Here is a 19525-nt window from a genome sequence, read left to right on the forward strand (position 1 = left end):
AAAAGGGTGAAGACAGATGGCTCAGGGGACGTGTCAAGAGGGAAATTAGGCACGAGAAATTGGTTCACAAGAAATGAAGAAAAGGCAAGAGAATAATAATCCCAGGGCACTTTGCTTTCCAGAAAGCTAAAGAGATGATTACAATACTCATGAGTTCTAATCCCGGTTCTGCCACGTCTGAAAAGGGACCTTGGACAATCATTTTACTTCTCTGGGCCTCAGTTACCCCATCTGTAAAATGGGGATTAATAGTTTGAGCCCCATGCGCTGGATAGGGACTGAGTCCAACCTAGTCAGATAGCTTGTATCTGACAGCACTTAGAACAGAGCTTGTTGCATAGTAAGTACTAAACAAGTACCATTATTATTTTTGTTATTATTATTATTAAGTGCTAAGGTTCTTTTTGACTAAAAAACCTGGTCTCGGGTCCAGGGACCACACTTTGGGGATTCTGGATTTTTAGACTGTGAGCCCACTGTTGGGTAGGGACTGTCTCTATGTGCTGCCAGTTTGTACATCCCAAGTGCTTAGTACAATGCTCTGCACACAGTAAGTGCTCAATAAATACGATTGATGATGATGATGGACTGTCAACCCCCATTACAAACTGGCTCCACGAAAATCAGTTAGTTGGATGTGCCTTCATTGAGGATGAATTAGGGAGGTCTTAATCGAGAAAAAGTAAGAGTTTAATTTGCCGTTCAATTACAGTGCCTCTTGTCTCAACTGAGATAAAGAGCAAGTCATTACTGCAGTGAGCCCAGGAGAACCAGCAATTATTCTCTGCAAAACATAAGGAATATCTCAATTGTAAAGCAAATATTCCTGCATTATTATCCAATTTCCACAGTCGAAGGTGTTAGACAGACACGTTCAAGTAGCAGGAATGTTTCATCTCTCCCCTTGCTTTAAGACTTATATCTCTTGTGCATTAGGGCCCTCAGGTGCCATTAAAGAATCACTGTATGTCCAACTTCCAGAGAAGCAGATGAAAGTAGCCCCGGGAGTCATCTGGCCAGCAGCAGTTGGTTTGCAGCTGCTTTCCTGTCATTATTCAGTCAGAATTTGGCATTTAAATTACAGGATTCCTGTGTGCGGATCTTAATTTGTTTCCTCAGTAATGCTTTAACTGAGGACCTGCAGTGTTCCAGTTCTACCCGATGCTACCACTCATCCTTCTTTCGAAGATCAACTGCAGCACTTTGCAAAATGGAGCAAATGTTGTTAAACTCTGAACCAAAGCTGAACTGAAAAGGAACGATTAGGAAAGCCCTAGCTGCTCACAAAGCCCTCACACAATGTCATTACAGTATAATTATGCCTCTATTTAATGCGGTGAGTGGCATTTATATTGAAAGCAAATGGGGGAGAATGCAATCTCAGGTACTTGTTTTGGTGGAAAAACTCCCCAAGCCTATCCAACAATTCTAAAAAAGAACAGCAGCAGAATGTGAAATACCATCCTGGATATAGTTATTAGAGGATAGATCACAATAGCATCTTCCTTCCTTTCCTCCAGGGCAGCTGTATCTATTTTACCCTCATCTCATCAGCTGTGGTGAAGTTTGTACCCCCAAGGGAGGCTGCTGATGAGGATTTACTTTGCAGGAAAAAAAAAATCATGTTCCAGTCTGTAGTTCAGAATCTGTGATGAATTAACTCCATTGTTATTCGCCTGATTATATTTTGTGGGCATCACAACGATTCCATGTGAGGAATTGACTTCCTGCCTCTTTAAGGAGCACAAGCCACAAGCCGGCAGGCTGAAATTTCTTTGGTGAATGATCAAACAAAAGACCACATTATGCCTGTGGCATGTTTGGTACTGTCCAGCCTTGGGGGTAGAGGTGAGTGTGTGGGAAGTGGAGGCTTATTTCCTTAAGGATGAACTGTTGGATTTGCTACTTCAACTACAACAAAAAAAAATGTTAAAATAAATACATCTTCGAGTGGACTGTGAAGTAGTCTGCAAGTTTGCTGTGGGTGATTTGTTCCTGTGCATGCCACTGAGCAGACTTTAATATAAAAGCAGTGAAAAAGTTCAAAAAGCAAGATTCTTGATCCTGACCCAAAGTACAGTACAGAACAGGAGAACAGAGCCAACCCAACTGAAGCCCTCGTTCCCTTTCTGGAGTAATAGGAAACTTGCTGGCTCTGTTTACTGAAACCATTTTGGAAAAAGCAAGGATGGAGGAGGCAAAGTGGGTTGCAAAGCATTTCTCTGACTTCAGCAACCTGTGGTCGAGGTTGCAACCCTCACTGGAAAAAATAATGAGACCTGCGGTAACTCATTTTTAGGAGATAATGGGACCACCAACATAGTCTGTTCTGTCCTTTCAAATAAGAAGGAAACATGCATAGGAGAGAAGTAGCGTGGCTCAGTGGAAAGAGCAAGGGCTTTGGAGTCAGAGGTCATGGGTTCAAATCCTGACTCCGCCAATTGTCCCCTGTGTGACTTTGGGCAAGTCACTTAACTTCTCTGGGCCTCAGTTACCTCATCTGGAAAATGGGGATTAAGACTGTGAGCCCCCCCGTGTGACAACCTGATCACCTTGTAACCTCCCCGGCACTTAGAACAGTGCTTTGCACATAGTAAGCGCTTAATAAATGCCATTATTATTATTATTATTATAGGAGTCTTCAGAACTCATCGAACATGAAATGGCATCAGCACAATGTTTGCAGGATTTCTGGCTGCCCAGTTTATGGAGTTTGTTTACCTGCAGAAATTAATCTACCTACTGAAAGCAGCTTTTCCAAGCTTTCTTACTTTTTGGGAGGAATTAAAATAAAGAGAAACATTTTGGCTAACTTCAAAAATGCTATAGTCTGGATCATCTCAGTTGCAAAACATATCTGACCTGAATTAGTTTTTTGTATGTATTACTAATGGGCCTTGATGCTAGTTTGCAAATTTCTTGTACTACCTTCTGGAAGTATCAAGTTGTACCACAAATAGATGAAGTAGTTATTAATAATAATAATAATAATGGTATTTATTAAGTGCTTATTATGTTCCAAGCACTCTAAGCACTGGGGTAGATACAAGGGAATAAGGTAGTCCCATGTGGGGCTCACAGACCTAATCTCCATTTTACGGTTGAGGTAACTGAGGCACAGAGAAGTTAAGTGACTTGTCCAAAGTCACACAGCAGATAAGTGGCAGAGTCAGGATTAGAACCCATGACCTCTGACTCCCAAGCCCATGCTCTTTCCACTAAGCCATGCGGCTTCTCATTTATTAGCATTCACAATCTTCACAGTGAAAATACCTAAATGAGTTACCTAAAGCGACAGCATCACTATTATTTAAATGACAATAAAACAGTTGACTATTAAGAACTATGCCATCTGTGGTCTTCAAATAGTCTTGGGTTGTAATTACAAACTGGAATATTTTGCAATATTCCAATTAAAACATAGCAAATGGATTTACTCTTCTGCCTATGCTGTTTTAGATTTTGGAATATAACACAAGCCATTAATTCATATAAGAAGAACTTCAACTCACAAAGGAAAAAAAAGGCAGAAGGATGGAAGGTGTGTGAGTGTCTTTAAGGAGAAAATGTCATTGTGTGACCCGCTGAGATGCTGTAATTTGATCTTTTCTCATAATAATAATAATAATGGTTTTTGTTGAGCACTTACTATGTGGCAAGCACTGTTCTAAGCCCTGGGGTAGATACAAGGCAATCATACCTTGCAATGTTACCTATGTTAAAAAATATTGATATGAAAGAACACTAGCTTCAGAGCAGGTAAACCATTTTGCTAATCATAGCACTGTATCACTTTGTGACCTACTTCCTGCCATCAAAGTGTTTTAAGTATATCTGCAAATACTCTGCCAAATGAAGCTGGTATTCCTGATGTTGCTGGAGTTGCGGTGCAATGCCCATGCTGATGGCCATAGCTTGAAACAAAGTCACTTTAGTCTTAAAGAGGCAATGATTTAATACCAAAGGGAAGATAAATTTCATAACACTCTACATTTTGGTAAATGTTAATCTCCCCTTTAAAAATGCAATATCTTGACAGTAAAGCTAGCAAATTCAGCCATTTTCCTTACAAAGTGGGTGTTAAATCCAACATTAATCTAGACCATAGGTTGTTTGGCAATCTCTAATGGTAAAACCTATTGGCTTGAAAATGTGCATTATTTTATAAAACTACAGTCTTCAATAGGATTAGTTAAGAGGCTAATAGGAGGTTAGCAACATGCTAACCTCAGTTGCTCTTCTGAAGTCTAATTTTGGATGCAACAGACCTCTTCTGTAGTCAACAGGATCTATCTCACTCTTGGCTGCAAGGTTATCCACCATCTGGCCCCACCTTATCTTATCTGCTGTCATCTCCTGCTATTCTCCAGCTTGCTGTTTTCCTTCCTCCCAAGCCAACCTTCTAGTGGTACCTTGTGCTGGACTCTCCCATCTCCGCTCAAACTATTCCTCTGGCCTGGTGCTCCTTCCCTCCTGACATTAGAAAGACCACAGCTTTCCCACATTCAAATCCCTTCTTAAGTCCCATCTCCTACCAACTGTTTTATATTGTACTCTAAAAAGTGCTTAGTAGAGTGCTCTTCACACAGTAAGTACTCAATAAATATGATTAAATTGAATTGAACACTTCCCCAATCAATTTCCTAACACTCTGAGCCCTACCGTCCCTTCAGCCAACTCTGACACTTGCAAATAATATGACACCCTCTTTGGTACTTGTGGGTAGTGGTTGCCCATCTATCTATGTAGATAAATAGATATATAGATAGATAAATATAGAAATGTATATAGATCTAGATAGATGTAGGTATATAAATATTATTTATATATGCGTTATTTATTAATTTTTGACTTCCCTGGTTGTAAATATTTTTATGCTCGTGTCCCCCATTAGAAAGGAAGCTCTGTGTGGGCAGGCAAAGTTGCCTGTTTTCTGGAACTCTTTCCCCCTTCATAGCCAACAAACCATCACTCCCCTGACCTTCAGAGCAGCATTAAAATCACATCTCCTGAAAGAGGACTTCTCCAACTAAGTCCTCATTTCCCCTACTCCCTTTCCCCTCTGCCTCATCCTTGCTCTGGATTTATACCCTGTTTTCACCCCAACTTCAGCCCCACAGTGCTTAAGCAGTATGGCCTAGTGACAAGACACAGGTTTGGGAGTCAGAGGACGTAGGTTCTAATCCCAGGTCCGCTACATGCCTGCTGTGTGACCTTGGGCTAGTCATTTCACTTCTCTTTGCTTTAGATACCTCAGCTGTAAAATGAGGATTAAGACTGGGAGCCCCATATGGGACAGGGAGTGTGTCCAACCTGATTACCTTGCATCTCCCTCAGTGCTTAGAATGGTGCTTAACACATAGTAAGCACTCAACAAATACCATCATTAAGTATATATCTGTAATTCATTCTAGTGTCTGTCTCCCCCTCTAGACTGTAAACTCCTTGTGGGCTGGAAACACTTCTACCAATTCTGCTATATTGTACTCTCCCAAACACTTAGTACAGTGCTGTGCACACAGTAAGCACTCAATAAATACAGTTGATTAATGGATTGATTCAGAAAAGATCACACATATCTGTATATATGAAAAAAAGGTTCGTGTCTGTGTGACCGGCAAGTCATGTAAATGACCAGGATCTGGAAACAGCAGTTGACTTCTGGGAAGAGCAGGGACCCAATCTTTACCCTGCTGTACACAAGTTAATGAAATGCCAAAACTTTCCCAATCTTTCTCTGTTCCCTTCTTCTCTCTGTCTCAGTCAAACATATATGCATGCACACACATACACACATGCACTGAAATAATTCCCCCTGGTAATGAGATCTCAAGTGCACAAAGGACCATCGCAGCTCCTTCAGCAAGAGAAGGTAGGTGTAAAACGGCTACTGCTTCCCTACCATTGCTGATGCACTGTGAGCCTGTTGTTGGGTAGGGACCGTCTCTATACGTTGCCAACTTGTACTTCCCAAGTGCTTAGTCCAGTGCTCTGCCCACAGTAAGCGCTCAATAAATATGATTGAATGAATAATAATAATAATAATAATGGCATTTATTAAGCACTTACTATGTGCAAAGCACTGTTCTAAGCACTGGGGAGGTTACAAGGTGATCATGTTGTCCCACGGGGGGCTCACAGTCTTCATCCCCATTTTACAGATGAGGGAAATGAGGCCCAGAGAAGTTGTGACTTGCCCAAAGTCACACAGCTGACAATTGGCAGAGCTGGGATTTGAACCCATGACCTCTGACTCCAAAGCCCATGCTCTTTTCCACTGAGCCACGCTGCTTCTCATGAATGATGGACTTCATCATTCAGTGGTGAAATCATGGCACTGAGCCTTAGGAGCTTGGCCAGCTCTGATAGTGAGTAATCCACCACAACAATAGCAATGACAGAAATGGGCATGTAACTGAAGCCCCACTGCCATATTCCTGTTCTCCCTTCCACTTAGACTGAGTCCACCATGTAGTTCAGGGATTGAGTCCAATCTGATTATCTTGTGTCAACTCCTGTGCTTCGTACAATATTTTGCACATATTAAGCACTCAACAGATATCATCATTCCTAGGGGAAGCAGCATGGCATAGTGGGCATGGGAGTCAGAAGGTCATGCGTTCTAAACCTGCCTCTGCCACTTGTCTGCTGTGTGACCTTGGGCAAGTCACTAAACTTCTCTGTGCTTCAGTTACCTCATCTGTAAAACGGGGATTAAGACTGTGAGCCCCAAGCAGTGCTTAGTAGAGTGCCTGACACATAGTAAGCACTTAACAAATACCAAAATTATTATGATTATCCTGCCTGCTCAGGTTTCTGCATCTGTTTCCACCCAGCCAGCAGCGCTGGTCAGAGAGCTTGCAGAAACGTCCGCCTACCCATTGTCTCTGGACCACTGTGGCTCTCTGAGTAGTGACAGTTCTGAGAGTAACTATTCTGGTCCCTTAGCGTATGTGTGCATATGTGTGGGAAGCCAAAGAAACCTAGGAAGAAGAAGACAACTAGAAGGAAGGGAATTGGGGAGGGACTGGACCAAAGGCAGGAGGTTGTGTGGGGTCAGACCAGGGAAAGAGGATGAAGCTTGTTGTGGGCAGGGAACGTGTCCATCATCATCAATCGTATTTATTGAGCGCTTACTATGTGCAGAGCACTGTACTAAGCGCTTGGGAAGTACAAATTGGCAACATATAGAGACAGTCCCTACCCAACAGTGGGCTGTCCTATTGTACTCTCCCAAGTGTTTAATATAGTGCTCCGCAAAAACTAAGTGCACAAAAAATGCTGTAGATTGAGCCATTTAGTGGAGGGGAAAAGGGTTAAGAAGGAAGAAGGATATTAGTTTTGGATCTGAAATGGAGGGTGAGGGTGACCTAGTGGGGTTGAGTGCAGTTCATAATCCTGGAAATGGTCAGGCATTTGTTAGCTTACAAGATTTGTAGGTTTCACGACTGAACAAGAAAAACTCCAAAAACAGCAACGAGAGTATTACTTCTTTTAGATGTCTAACTTTAATGAACTGGTGTATATAGTCAAAGATAATGTATTGAAGATATTTCTCAGATTTCATTATAGCCAAGTCCAATCATGTCCCAGTAACCCAGCCGAGGGCTAATTAAGTAGAGATAGACCTCTAGCTAAGCATTTCCCTACTAACCCCTATCTCCTGGGCTCAGCTGGACCCTTACCTCTATCTCCAAAGGGCCAATCTCCGTTGTCTCCCAGGTCAAACCTGGATAGCCTCCCTTCTCCGCAATTCTCCTGCCCAGTCCCTTTTGCTTGGGCCCCAGTATCATGGTCACCCCACTGTCCTATGTGGTCGTGGACCCTGGTATTATATCACTGCAACTAGTCTTTCTGCCTTTAAATCCTCCCTTTTCTCTTCTCCTCCTTTTCTCTTTACTACTACTGATTTCTCCCTGCTCCTTCTTCTGCCATCATCCTGAAGCAAATTTTGTTGTTTGGCAATGACTCTCACTGCTACCTCCACTTTTTCACACCCAGATCTCTCCCCCTTCCTTAATGGTTACAGGGGACAGTTGCCTTTAATGACCAGAGGAATAACCAGAGCTGCATCAGCTGTCCCTCCCTAACCCCAGCTCTGCCTGGAAAAAAGCCAACCTAGCCCCAGCCTGAAACCCTTAATGGGGTGGGGCAAGTGGGGCAGGACTCAAGAGAGAAGTGAGAAGACTCTGAAAAATCCCAAGACATGAAACTTGCATCAGAGAGACCTGAAATTCAATCTTTACACCCCCTTTCAGAGAACCTAGGGATTTTCCAGGTTCCTCTAGGAGACTCTCAGATGTAGAGATCTAGATTAGAAAGTCCAAAAAACCGTGACGATGAAAATGACTTCGTCCTTTCTTTTGGAACCCAGTGACTGGGCGAAGTAAACTGCACCCATTCAGTCAGTGCCCATGATTACTGTTACTCATCATTTGATCCATACCACATTTCCAGGCAACAGAATAGTTTACAATAATATTCATTCGTTCAGTCATTTTCAACCTCTCCTGATTTTTCCCCATAATGGTGATTTTTTTTTCCAACGATTAGCAGTGTAGATCAAAGATTCCTTAGTTCATTGTCTCTTGATTTCCACTTCTTGGGTTCTGAAGAGAGTTCTATTTTGCTGGGAGCCATTAGGGGGTTGTGAACCCCCTGATCTCCATAGGATCATCTCTCATCAAATATCATCCATTGAAAACTCCACCTAGCAATGGGGAATTTGCCCAGTAGACTAGAGATGAATATTGGCGAATTGTGGTTCTGAACATCCCTTTTCTCCATAATGGACAATGGGACAGGTTTCAGGGCCTAAAATAATCTGTTTAGTAGATAAGACACCACTCACTATGAAAGATAAATGAAATAAAGGGAGAAATGAAAAGAATGGATATCTGATCCAAGCCTTTATTGAAAAAAATAAGATGCAGTGGCAAAAGGAAATACGAAATTAAATGGCTGGACTGAAGGGGATGAAAAGCTAAAACTATTAATATGATTGAGTTTCTACAATATTTTTATGCATTTATTATGTGTGCAATAACACTTTGGAACTTAAGTAAAGGACCAGAACTTTGTCATGAGCTTTTCTGTACAGTGCCTAACTTCTGACATTTGTTAAGCAACAACAAAAAAACCACAAAAACACTCAATAACATTAGTTAACTTAGAGTAACCCAAGTTTACAGTGTTTAACATTTGGGTAAGTGAAGACTTTCTGGAAGAGAGATCCACCATCTCCAACTGAGCACACCTTTTTCAGACCTGATTTTCAGACCTGACCTCATCATGGATGTTTCTCATCATTTTGTCCCTATCAATAATGCAGACATTATAACCAGGCTAAAACATCCTCTTGAGCTTCTTGGGCTCTGAATGCCCTCATTTCCACTGTGAGTGCCTGGAAAAATAAAAGAATGATGAAGAGTAATCCCCTTGTTAGGTGTCAGACATAGGCTTCTGATAAGAGGAGTGAAGGAAAGGGAAGAAGCCATGAGGGAAAAGAAGATAATAATAATAATGGCATTTGTTAAGCAATTACTATGTGCAAAGCACTGTTCTAAGCGCTGGGGGGATACAAGGCGATCAGGTTGTCCCACGTGGGGCTCACAGTCTTAATCCCCATTTTACAAATGAGGTAACTGAGACTCCAAGAAGTTAAGTGACTTGCCCAAGGTCACACAGCAAACATGTGGTGGAACCGGGATTTGAACCCATGACCTCTGACTCCAAAGCCCATGCTCTTTCCACTGAGCCACGCTGATGGTGGCATGGAGGAAGTGGAAAAAATACAAAGGAAGATGACCAGGAGAGAGACTAGGAACCCAATGTAAAGGCTGCGTGTGCTCAAAAGGCTGGACAATAAATACTCTATAGAGCCAGGAGATTTGGGTTCTAATCCCGTCCCGATTTGCAAAACGAGTATATGAAAGCAGATAGCACTAGCCACCTCACTGAAATGACAATAAAAATGGACTGCATTTTAAATGTTTGATAAGATATTCAGCCTGGTTTAGTATCACAATTAGGAGATGAGAGAAATAATAACAATCTAAACTGACGAAGTTTAATAACATGCTTGTAAAAAGGTAAATACCAAATATTGTTGTGCTTTGAGGTTTTGTTTCTATAATTTAAGGACTTCCCAAGCACTTAGTACACTGCTCTGCACGCAGTAAGCGCTCAATAAATAAGATTGAATCAATGAATCTCTTTTTCTCCTCCCCAACGCCTTACTTTGCATCTCATCTCCCTTTCCCCCTCAACCTTAAATCTTCCCCTACTCTCCTTCCCATCTGACTGGACACCTGCCCCCAGGCCTGCTTATAATTGCCCACTCCCTCAATTTCTGTCTCCCCCCAAGTTTCCTCCCACCACTCTGCTTCTGCTTTATTTGGGTGACTCATTTCTTCCCATGCTTAACTACAGATCATTTCTTCCTGAAGGGTTAGCAAAGGAAGTGGAGTTGGTGGCAGGGTTTCCAGTTGCTAGGCAGCACGAGATGGCTTTTTGGTTCACAGAACCCGATAACCTTCACATTCCGGGAACCAGGTCCACAACAGCATTGCTTCTTAGTAATTTTCTCCATTTAGTAAGGAAAAGACTGATTCCACAAAAGAACCAAAATGCCTCTAGACACGCCTAATTTCCCAGTCTAGTAAAGCCTACCAGATAGGGCGGGTGTATGAACTATAAGAAAATTATCCCTCGGAAGGAGAGCTGAAAAGTCGAATCCTGACATGATTTGCTAGGTGGCTTTCCCTACTTTAAAGTTTTGTTTACAGAAAACAATTTTATGACTTGAAACTTTTCATCAGCTTGAAGCAGCAACAGACTTTAGATCTTGCTGAAATGAGGAAATGACAGAAAGGGAGTGTCCATTGTATTAAAATCGTGGTGAGGCCTAGCTGGGGGAAAGAAAAGTGTAAGTTACCACCAGACATTCATTAGATCATAAATCAGCCCAGGGATGGGGTCTTGCGTATGTTTTAGCCACTGCCTAGCATGCTGTGGTCAAAATGCTTATATGTGGCCTCTGAAGATCCAGAAAACTTGATAAGCTAATCTATTTCCTACTGTGAAAATCAATTTCCTATGTAAACAAATGTTAATGGTTATGCTTTCTTTGAAAGCTACCTGGACCATATATATGTTCTCAAAACCATCTGTTAAAAAGACTTTTCTGAGCAACTGCAGGTTACTCTCCGAGTTGAACCTGTCACAGAGAAAATACACATTTTTACATTTGCTTCCACTTTTCAGAATCTCTTGAAAGGGGAGAACTCTGAATTTAAATTTATTTTGCAGATGAAAATTTGGATAATTGGTGCTAGAATGGGAAAACTAATATTATGAACCACTATAAAAAACAAGTACATATCTGGAAACTTTCATAACAACCCTGAATGCATCAGATTTCAGAAAGTAACATGGCCACGTGAGAAGAGCACAAACCTAGGAATCAGAGGACCTGGGTTTTCATCCTATCTCCACCACTTGCCTGCAGTGTGATCTTGGGCAAGTTCCTTAACTTCTCTGTGCCTGTATTTCCTCATTTTTAAAATGGACAATCAAAACCTGCTCTCCCTCATTAGACTGTGAGCCCCTTGTGTGACAGGGACTGTGTCCAAATTTATTATTCTTTATCTACCCCAGCACTTAGCACTGTTTTTGGCATATAGAAGTGCTTAAAAATATCACAATTATCATTATTATTATTATCATCATCATCATCATTCAAACACAAAAAATTAACGGTCAGGGAGGTTTAATAACTTCCTGTAGGCTTGACAGCTCAGTCAGTGATTAATTAATAAATTCATTCATTCAATGGTATTTATTGAATGCTTACTGTGTGCAGAGTACAGTACTAAGCGCTTGGTTAGTACAATTCAGCAACAGATAGAGACAATCCCCACCTAACAACGGGCTCACAGTCTAGAAGGGGGAGACAGACAACAAAACAAGTAGACACGCATCAGTAGCATCAAAATAGATTAATAGAATTGTAGATATGTAGACATAAATAAAATAAATAGAATAATAAATATGTACAGATATACACAAGTGTTGTGGGGCGGGGAGGGGGTAGAGCAGAGGGAGGGAGTGGGGACGATGGGGAGGGGAGGAGGAGCAGAGGAAGGGGGGCTCAGTCTGGGAAGGCCTCTTGGAGGAGGTGAGCTTTCAGTAGGGTTTTGAAGCAGAGAAGAGAGCTAGTTTGGCAGATGTGAGGAGGGAGGGCATTCCAGGCCAGAGGAAGGACGTGGGCCAGGGATCAACGGCGGGACAGGTGAGAACGAGGCACAGTGAGAAGATTAGTGGCAGATGAGCGGAGTGTGCAGGCTGGGCTGTAGAAGGAAAGAAGGGAGGTGAGGTAGGAGGGGGGCAAGGGGATGAGGAGCTTTGAAGCCAATAGTGAGGAGTTTTTGCTTCATAGGAAGGTTAATTGGCAACCACTGGAGATTTTTTGAGGAGGGAGGGGTGACATGCTGAGATAATTTCAATAGAAAGATAATCTGGGCAGCAGAGTGAAGTATAGACTGAAGCCCTCAAATCCAGGTCTAAAATATTTTAGGATTCAATTGTAGTGACTATTTCTTGTCTCATAAACACAGCCCAAAAACCATGAATGTAGTACTCATGCTTGCAGGGAAACAACTGGAAGATGGAATTTAATCTCATTCAAGATTTTGCAGGTAACAAAAATAATTGTGAGGTTGTAATTTTGAATTCATTAATCCAACCAACATACTTGGCATTTGGAGTTTGACTGAAATCCCCTGGATAATCTCTTCTGCAGGCAGTTCAGCACATATTCTAGTTGATAAGAATCTTCTAGAACATTAAGGGTGGAGATTTTTTTTAGAAGGTACTAAAGCTTTTTAAATATTCTAAACAGCTGGTTATTGCTCACAGGAAGTCATGACTACTTGTGGGTTTCTTTTCCTTTCTGTTTGGGGTCTCTCGCTGTAGCATGAACATCTCTATGAAATAGATCTGTTCAGTCAGTCGAATCTTCTGAAAGAAAGGAAAAACGCAAGAGGAATAAAACATTACTTTTAATTACTTTTTGCTTCTGAAATTCATGATTTATTTATACAATGAGCTTCCGAGGGAAAGTTTTTAAAAGGGAGCCCAGTGATTTTTGGAAGAAGAGACGGACCATGAGGAGAGTTCATCGTGGTGAAATTTACAGACTTAGTTCTGTAGGTACCTGCTTTTTATCTCTTATTTGTGTGTTTTCTAAGTTATGTAAGATAAAAAATGGTAACTAACCTCGGGGTAAAGTGTTTGCTTAAGAATCGATAGAGAAATTCTGCTTATGAGAAAATAAGTAACTTTTAAACAGGTGGTCTCGAACACAAATAGAGGTAGCAATTCTTCAAGAAACTCAGGTTATCGAGAAACTGCACCATTTTGTCAAGGCATAGACTTTCATCTTCGCATACAGGATTTTTCTTAAAGCTGTTTTCTTTCCAATGTGTGCTCTTCCATTTTGCATATATAAAGATAAATTTGCTTTTTCTTTAAATATTTCAAAGCACAAGAGCACAATCCTAACATTAATAGGTCATTTGGAATATATGCCCAGTTTTCTTTGGTGTTTGTGATGGTGTTTAGTGGTCTTTGCAGAGCTTCACTGAGATGAAGTTTCAGGCCGTGATTCTTCTCATATTTACTTTATGTTGGACGTAATGCATTTCCATTTTAAATAGTGATATACTGTGAAACCTTTATTGGAAATAGGAAAGAAAAATTAACTCTCATAACTTAAGTGTTATTTAATATTTGCAGGGAAATGAAAATAAAAACCCAATACGTTACCTTGGTAAGGGTGAAAAGGCATTAATACCTGTTGCAAATAAATTGTTTTCATTAAATTTATAACTTGAAACCAATATATGACTATTATTTTTCCCTATCTACCCTTCCTTGTCAAAATAAGAGAAGAATCTCTAAATCTCATACATATAAAGCTGTATTTTTTTTCCTACAGCCCTAGAAACTCAAGGCAGAACTGTGTCTGTCTTAAAAATGGAAGGGAATGTACTTGTTCCCATTAGTTTTTCAATTAAACCACAAACTTTAGAAACCGTCCAAGGATTGGAATAAATACTATAGAAGATATTGTCTAAATTGTCATGTTAGCCCCACTTGTTATATTATTGTTACATGATTATATTTTGCATTGCTTTAAACAACAAAATGTATCTGTGGTCAGAATTGTCTTCATTTAATCTGAGTGCGAGAGTGAATGAAGTTATTGAGAGAGATAATTTAGTACATTTTTGATTCCTTAGGGAGAATCCAACATTGGCCCTTGGCCTTGCTTGAATTACCTTTAGATGGTCTTTCCACTTAATGTATCATATTTGGAACGTGTACAGTTCTTGACCCCAAAATAGGTTCATTCATTGTCCGTCAGCAACTCATCTGATCAATGCTTGACATGAATACTTGGTTGGGTTCTCTTCAATTGCTTGTGAAATGCTTTCCGTGATATGCTCCACCCTCAGGGTAAATGAAACCGTTAAACTCTGTCCTCTGAATTTTCCTGGTTGTGTATGCAAATATAAATCGACATTGGATTTAACTATTTCTGGGTTTGAAGAAATACAGAAAACATGCTGCAAAGGCTTGTAATTAAAAACGTAGACAATGGCAGTAGTTAATCCTTTCCGACCTTCCTGCCTCATGCCCAGATCATTTTCCTAAAAGAAAAAATTCATTCCACGTTACTCCACTCTTCAGGAGCTTCTAATGTTTTCCAATCTCCTCCACATGTAACAGAAACTTTCTACGATCAATTTTAAAGCATTCAATCAGCTCACCCCCTCCTACCTTACCTCCCTGATTTCCAAAGACAACCCAGCCTACACAAATCATTCCTCTATCGTCAACCTGCTCTCTGTACCTCGATCTCATCTACTGTGCTGCTGACCCCTTGCCTAAATCATTCCTCTGGCTTGGAACTTCCTTCATATACAAGAGCTCACCACTCCCTACACCTTCACAACCTTACTAAAATCATTACTCCTCCAAGAGGCCTTCCCTGACAAAGTCCTCATTTCCCCTGCTTCCTCTCTCTTCTGCATCATCTATGCAGTTAGAGCTTGTACCCTTTAAGCACTTGCTATTTGCCTCAGCCCCACAACACTTATGTATCTTTTCATAAATTATTTTAATGTCTGTCTTCCCATCTAAAGCTCCTTGTGGGCAGGGAACTTGTTTACCAGCTTGAGTCTATTGAACTCTCCCAAAGGCTTAGAACAGTGCCTCTGTACAGAGTCATTGATTGATTAATGTCAGTTAGGTGCATATGATTAGGCTTTGGGAGCAAAAGATGTATTTGTAATGAAAGATTTTCTCCCCCAAAATGCTTGGATCATGCTGACACATCCATTGCATTGCCTTCTACGGATTTGAGGGGAGTTGTTATTGTTATTTTATTTGTTACTATTTATTTGTTACTATGTTACTATTCTTTCTCAGCTCTATCCGTGATTATGTTAACTTCATTCCTCCTTCTGACCCAGCTATGAATTGCCTAAAACTCTTTTTAAACTGCTTCTTCCAAGTCCTGTCTCTACTCTATTCCACTCTCCTCACTCTCCTCATTTGTAATGATTCACTGCAAATTTCTGCGAGTTTGACATTGAATTTTCTCTGGAGATCATTGAACTCTCTGTAAAAAGCAAGCAATTTCCTGGGTATAAGCCAAAAGAAAAGCAGCGTATCCTGATTAGATCAGCAGTTGGAAATACCAGTCTTCAATTTTGATTTGTGGATACTTAAAAAAAAATATTGGAATAAGTTTTGGATCTAGTTTACAAGGAGTTTGAATTTAGTTTGAATCTAGCTTGGAAGTTCTTAAAGTCACAAAGCAAAGATTACTTTCCTAAAAGCATGTAAATTTTGATGCTAAAAGGAATCCAACCTCTAAATTGGGTCACGATGCCTATCTACTTTTCTAACTTATTCTTCATATGAACTGAAAAAATTAAAAACATTTTTGCTTCAGCTAATAATATGATTTAATGCGGTCATGTTAACACTGTAATTCAACTAGAGATGGAAAACAGTCAGTTTACCTCTCTTTAGTAAACCTCTCTCAGAAGAAAAGTGAGAGAAATAGTCCATTTCCAGTGTATGACATTTAGCTTCAATGACATTTAGCTTCTTTCTCAGCTCTATCCATGATTCTGTTAACTTCATTCCTCCTTCTGACCCAACTATGAACTGCCTAAAACTCTTTTTAAATTGCTTCTTCCAAGTCCTGTCTCTACTCTCTCTATTCCACTCTCCTCTTTACAAACCGATATCAATCACTCAATGAATCAATAATATTTCTTGAGTATTTTCTGAGTGCACTGCACTGTACTAAGCGTTTAGGAGAATACAAGTTAATAGTCATAATTCATTCCCACAAGGAGCTTACAGTCTAGAGAGGGAGGTAGACTGTTATAACCTGTTCAGTTATGACTGGGGTAGCTGGGATTGCTGAACAAGTCAGATGTGATGCCTGTGATAAATGAAGGTTCCTCAGTCTTAGGAAAGGTTGGCTACTCCCATGCTGTGTAGATCTTCAGTTTGGTTTAAAACTTGATACCTTGCAGTGTTCGACTGTTTTTGAGTTGGTCATTGTGTCTGCTCCAGAGTTTAATATAGAGCTTGGAACACAGTAAAAACTTGACAAATACCATAATTACTATTACCACAATGTGAGTTTTCCTTAACGAGAGTCTGCGGGATAGTAATTCCCACAAAGTAGAAAGAAGTCACTTCCCTGCTTATAATTCTTGTTTCTTTCCACCCTTCATGGCTGTAACAAGAACAGTATCTTCATTAGAGGTTGGGAAGAAGATTGTAGCTTCACATGCTGCAAAACCTTTTTTAAAAAAACAAAATCTCTCAGCATCTCCGCTGCTTTCATGTCCCTGAAATATGCCAAGGAAATTAGCTTGTCAGTTGGTGGCATTTTGTGAAGAATTATGTAGATCTTTATAAAATGTATGGCCAATTATTGTCCCATAGCAAAGCCTATAGCCCCTCCTATGAGCCCTCTTTACAAGGTGAATCCATTACCATAGTCCATAAACTGTCCAAAAGGAAATTGTGGTTTTTCTTATCAATTAATTTCTTTGGTATTCTTTAAGTGCTTACTATGTGCCAGGCACTGTACTAAGCACTGGGGTAGATACAAGCTAATATGGTTGGACACAGTCAGTGTCCCACATGGGGCTCATAGTCTTAATCCCCATTTTACAGATGAGGTAACTAAGATACAGGGAAGTTAAGTGACTTGCCCAGGGCCACACAGCGGACAAGTGACGGAGCCAGGATTAGAATCTAGTTCCTTTTGACTCCCAAGCCTGTGTTGCATCCACTAGACCAAGTTTCTTCTCCACTAGGCCAAGTTGCAATCAATTGATTGCTTGCTCTGTGCAGAACACTGTAATAACCGTGTTCTAATTAAGTGTACAAAGCAATAGAGTGGATATATTGTGATGCTGACCTCATGGCTGGCTAGATACGAGTAAAAGTGTCCTTCTCTTTTCTGGTCGGCTGCTGTTCACATCATCTCATAGGGTCCTGATGTTCCATGTCAGAATTATTATTTTCTTTATTCTTGGTAGGTGTTTATCCTTTTCTTGTCATTCAAGGCTGCTCAGACACCCAATATACTTCCAAATTATGCTGCTTCCTCCTCAGCACATAAGGACCAATGTCCTGGGTCACCTACCTCGAAAGGGTTTTGGTTCAGGTTTGACAGCATCAGCAGGATGTACACTTGAGATGTTTTTCTTGTAGTGGTACTGGGTTTCACTCTACACAGTTCCCACAGAGGTTGGCAGGGGCTATGAGAAAAATCTATGGCCTTAGAAAATAATATCTGCATGTGCAGTGCTTAGTCTTCATCCACTTAGCCCATCACAATTGAATGTGGTACTCATTTTGCTCATTAAAAACATTCAGACCTTTGCACTGATGAATTGTTCCTCTACTAGGATGGCTAGAGGTCAACCAGAGCAGAATGAAGACAAGGAGTTGTATCGTTCTCTTTTCAGCAGAAAGGATGCACTTAAAATGTGTTTTTTCTAGCACAGCATTTCCAGGATCTGCCCTTTCCTTTCCATCCAAATGGTCAAATCATCCCCGCATCTAGCCTGTGAGCTCATTGTTATATTTCACTTTCCCAAGCACTTCATACAGTGCTCTACACACAGTAACCGCTTAGTAAATATGACTGAATGAAATCCAGACCCTTGTCATGTCCTACCTTGACTCCTGCATCAGCCCCATCATTAGTTCCCTGCCTCCAGTCTCTGCCCTCTCAGTCCATAATTCACTCTGCTGCCCAGATCATTTTTCTTCTTCTTCTTATTATTATTATTATGGTAATTGTTAAGCATTTATTATGTGCCAAGCACTGTTCTAAGCATAGGGGTAGATACAAGATAATTGAGTTGGATACAGCCCCTGCCCCCCCCAGGGGTCTCACAGTCTTAATCTCCATTTTACAAATAAGGTAACTGAGACACTGAGAAGTGAGTGATTTGCCCAAGGTCACACAGCTGGCATGTGGTGGATCCAGGGTTAGAATTTGGACCTCTTACTCCCAGGCCCATGCTCTTCCCTAATGTATATATGTATACATTATATATATGTATATATATGTATATACGTATGTACATATTTATTACTCTATTTATTTATTTTACTTGTACATATTTATTCTATTTATTTTATTTTGTTAATATGTTTTGCTTTGTTGTCTGTCTCCCCCTTCTAGACTACTGTGAACCTGCTGTTGGGTAGGGACCGTCTCTATATGTTGCCAACTTGTACTTCCCAAGCGCTTAGTACAGTGCTCTGCACACAGTAAGCACTCAATAAATACGATTGAATGAATGAATGAATGAATAATGCTGTGTCTGTAAATGTCGTTCTGCACAGATCACCCCACTCCTTAGAAACGTTCAGTGGTTACCTATTCTTCTCTATGGCAAGCAGCAACTCCTAATTGATTTTAAGGCAATTAATTAGCTTTCTTCTCCCACTACACCCAGTTCTTATTCTTTGTTCCTCTCAAGCTAACCTCACTTTGCCTGGCTCTTGTCTCGCCCACGGTCGATCTTTGATCACGACCTCCCTCACGTGTAGAACTAACTATCCCCTCTTCAAAATTGCCAGATGAGAGCTCTCCCTATCTTCAGAAATTTCTGAAATAGTATGTTCGCCAGGTGACCTTCATGGATTTATTTCTGTGTTTTACCATTATATTCTCCCCATAATTACCACCTGACCACTGTGTAGACAACTAAAAAGGACAGCGCAGGATCCACAGTTTTGAGGGTATTCCACACACAGAATGCCCCTCGTTGTACTGCAGGTTTGGTTTTTTTGCAGACCCAATGTTATTTTCACTTTTCATTCCCGTCTTAAAAACCTTTCAAAGCTTCTGCTCAAAAAAAGCCACTCCTTTTTTATGATTGCAGTGCATCTTGATGGTCTGTCTGTA

The 19525-nt window shown here is 40.6% G+C and overlaps 1 protein-coding gene across 7 annotated transcripts in view; it reads left to right on the forward strand.

The window, feature by feature from the left end:
- The window catches only part of DOCK10 (dedicator of cytokinesis 10), a 247672-nt gene that overhangs the window by 37918 nt on the left and 190229 nt on the right, over positions 1-19525 (forward strand). The window contains exon 1 of one of the 7 annotated variants that reach the window (XM_038748919.1): positions 13104-13208. The exons of the other annotated variants lie outside the window; for them this stretch is intronic. Coding sequence (XP_038604847.1) covers positions 13104-13208 — 105 coding nt within the window. Of the gene's footprint in view, positions 1-13103; positions 13209-19525 lie in introns of those variants that run through there. 7 annotated transcript variants of the gene reach the window in all.

Source organism: Tachyglossus aculeatus, chromosome 7 (assembly GCF_015852505.1).
Source record: "Tachyglossus aculeatus isolate mTacAcu1 chromosome 7, mTacAcu1.pri, whole genome shotgun sequence".
Lineage (NCBI taxonomy): Eukaryota > Metazoa > Chordata > Mammalia > Monotremata > Tachyglossidae > Tachyglossus > Tachyglossus aculeatus.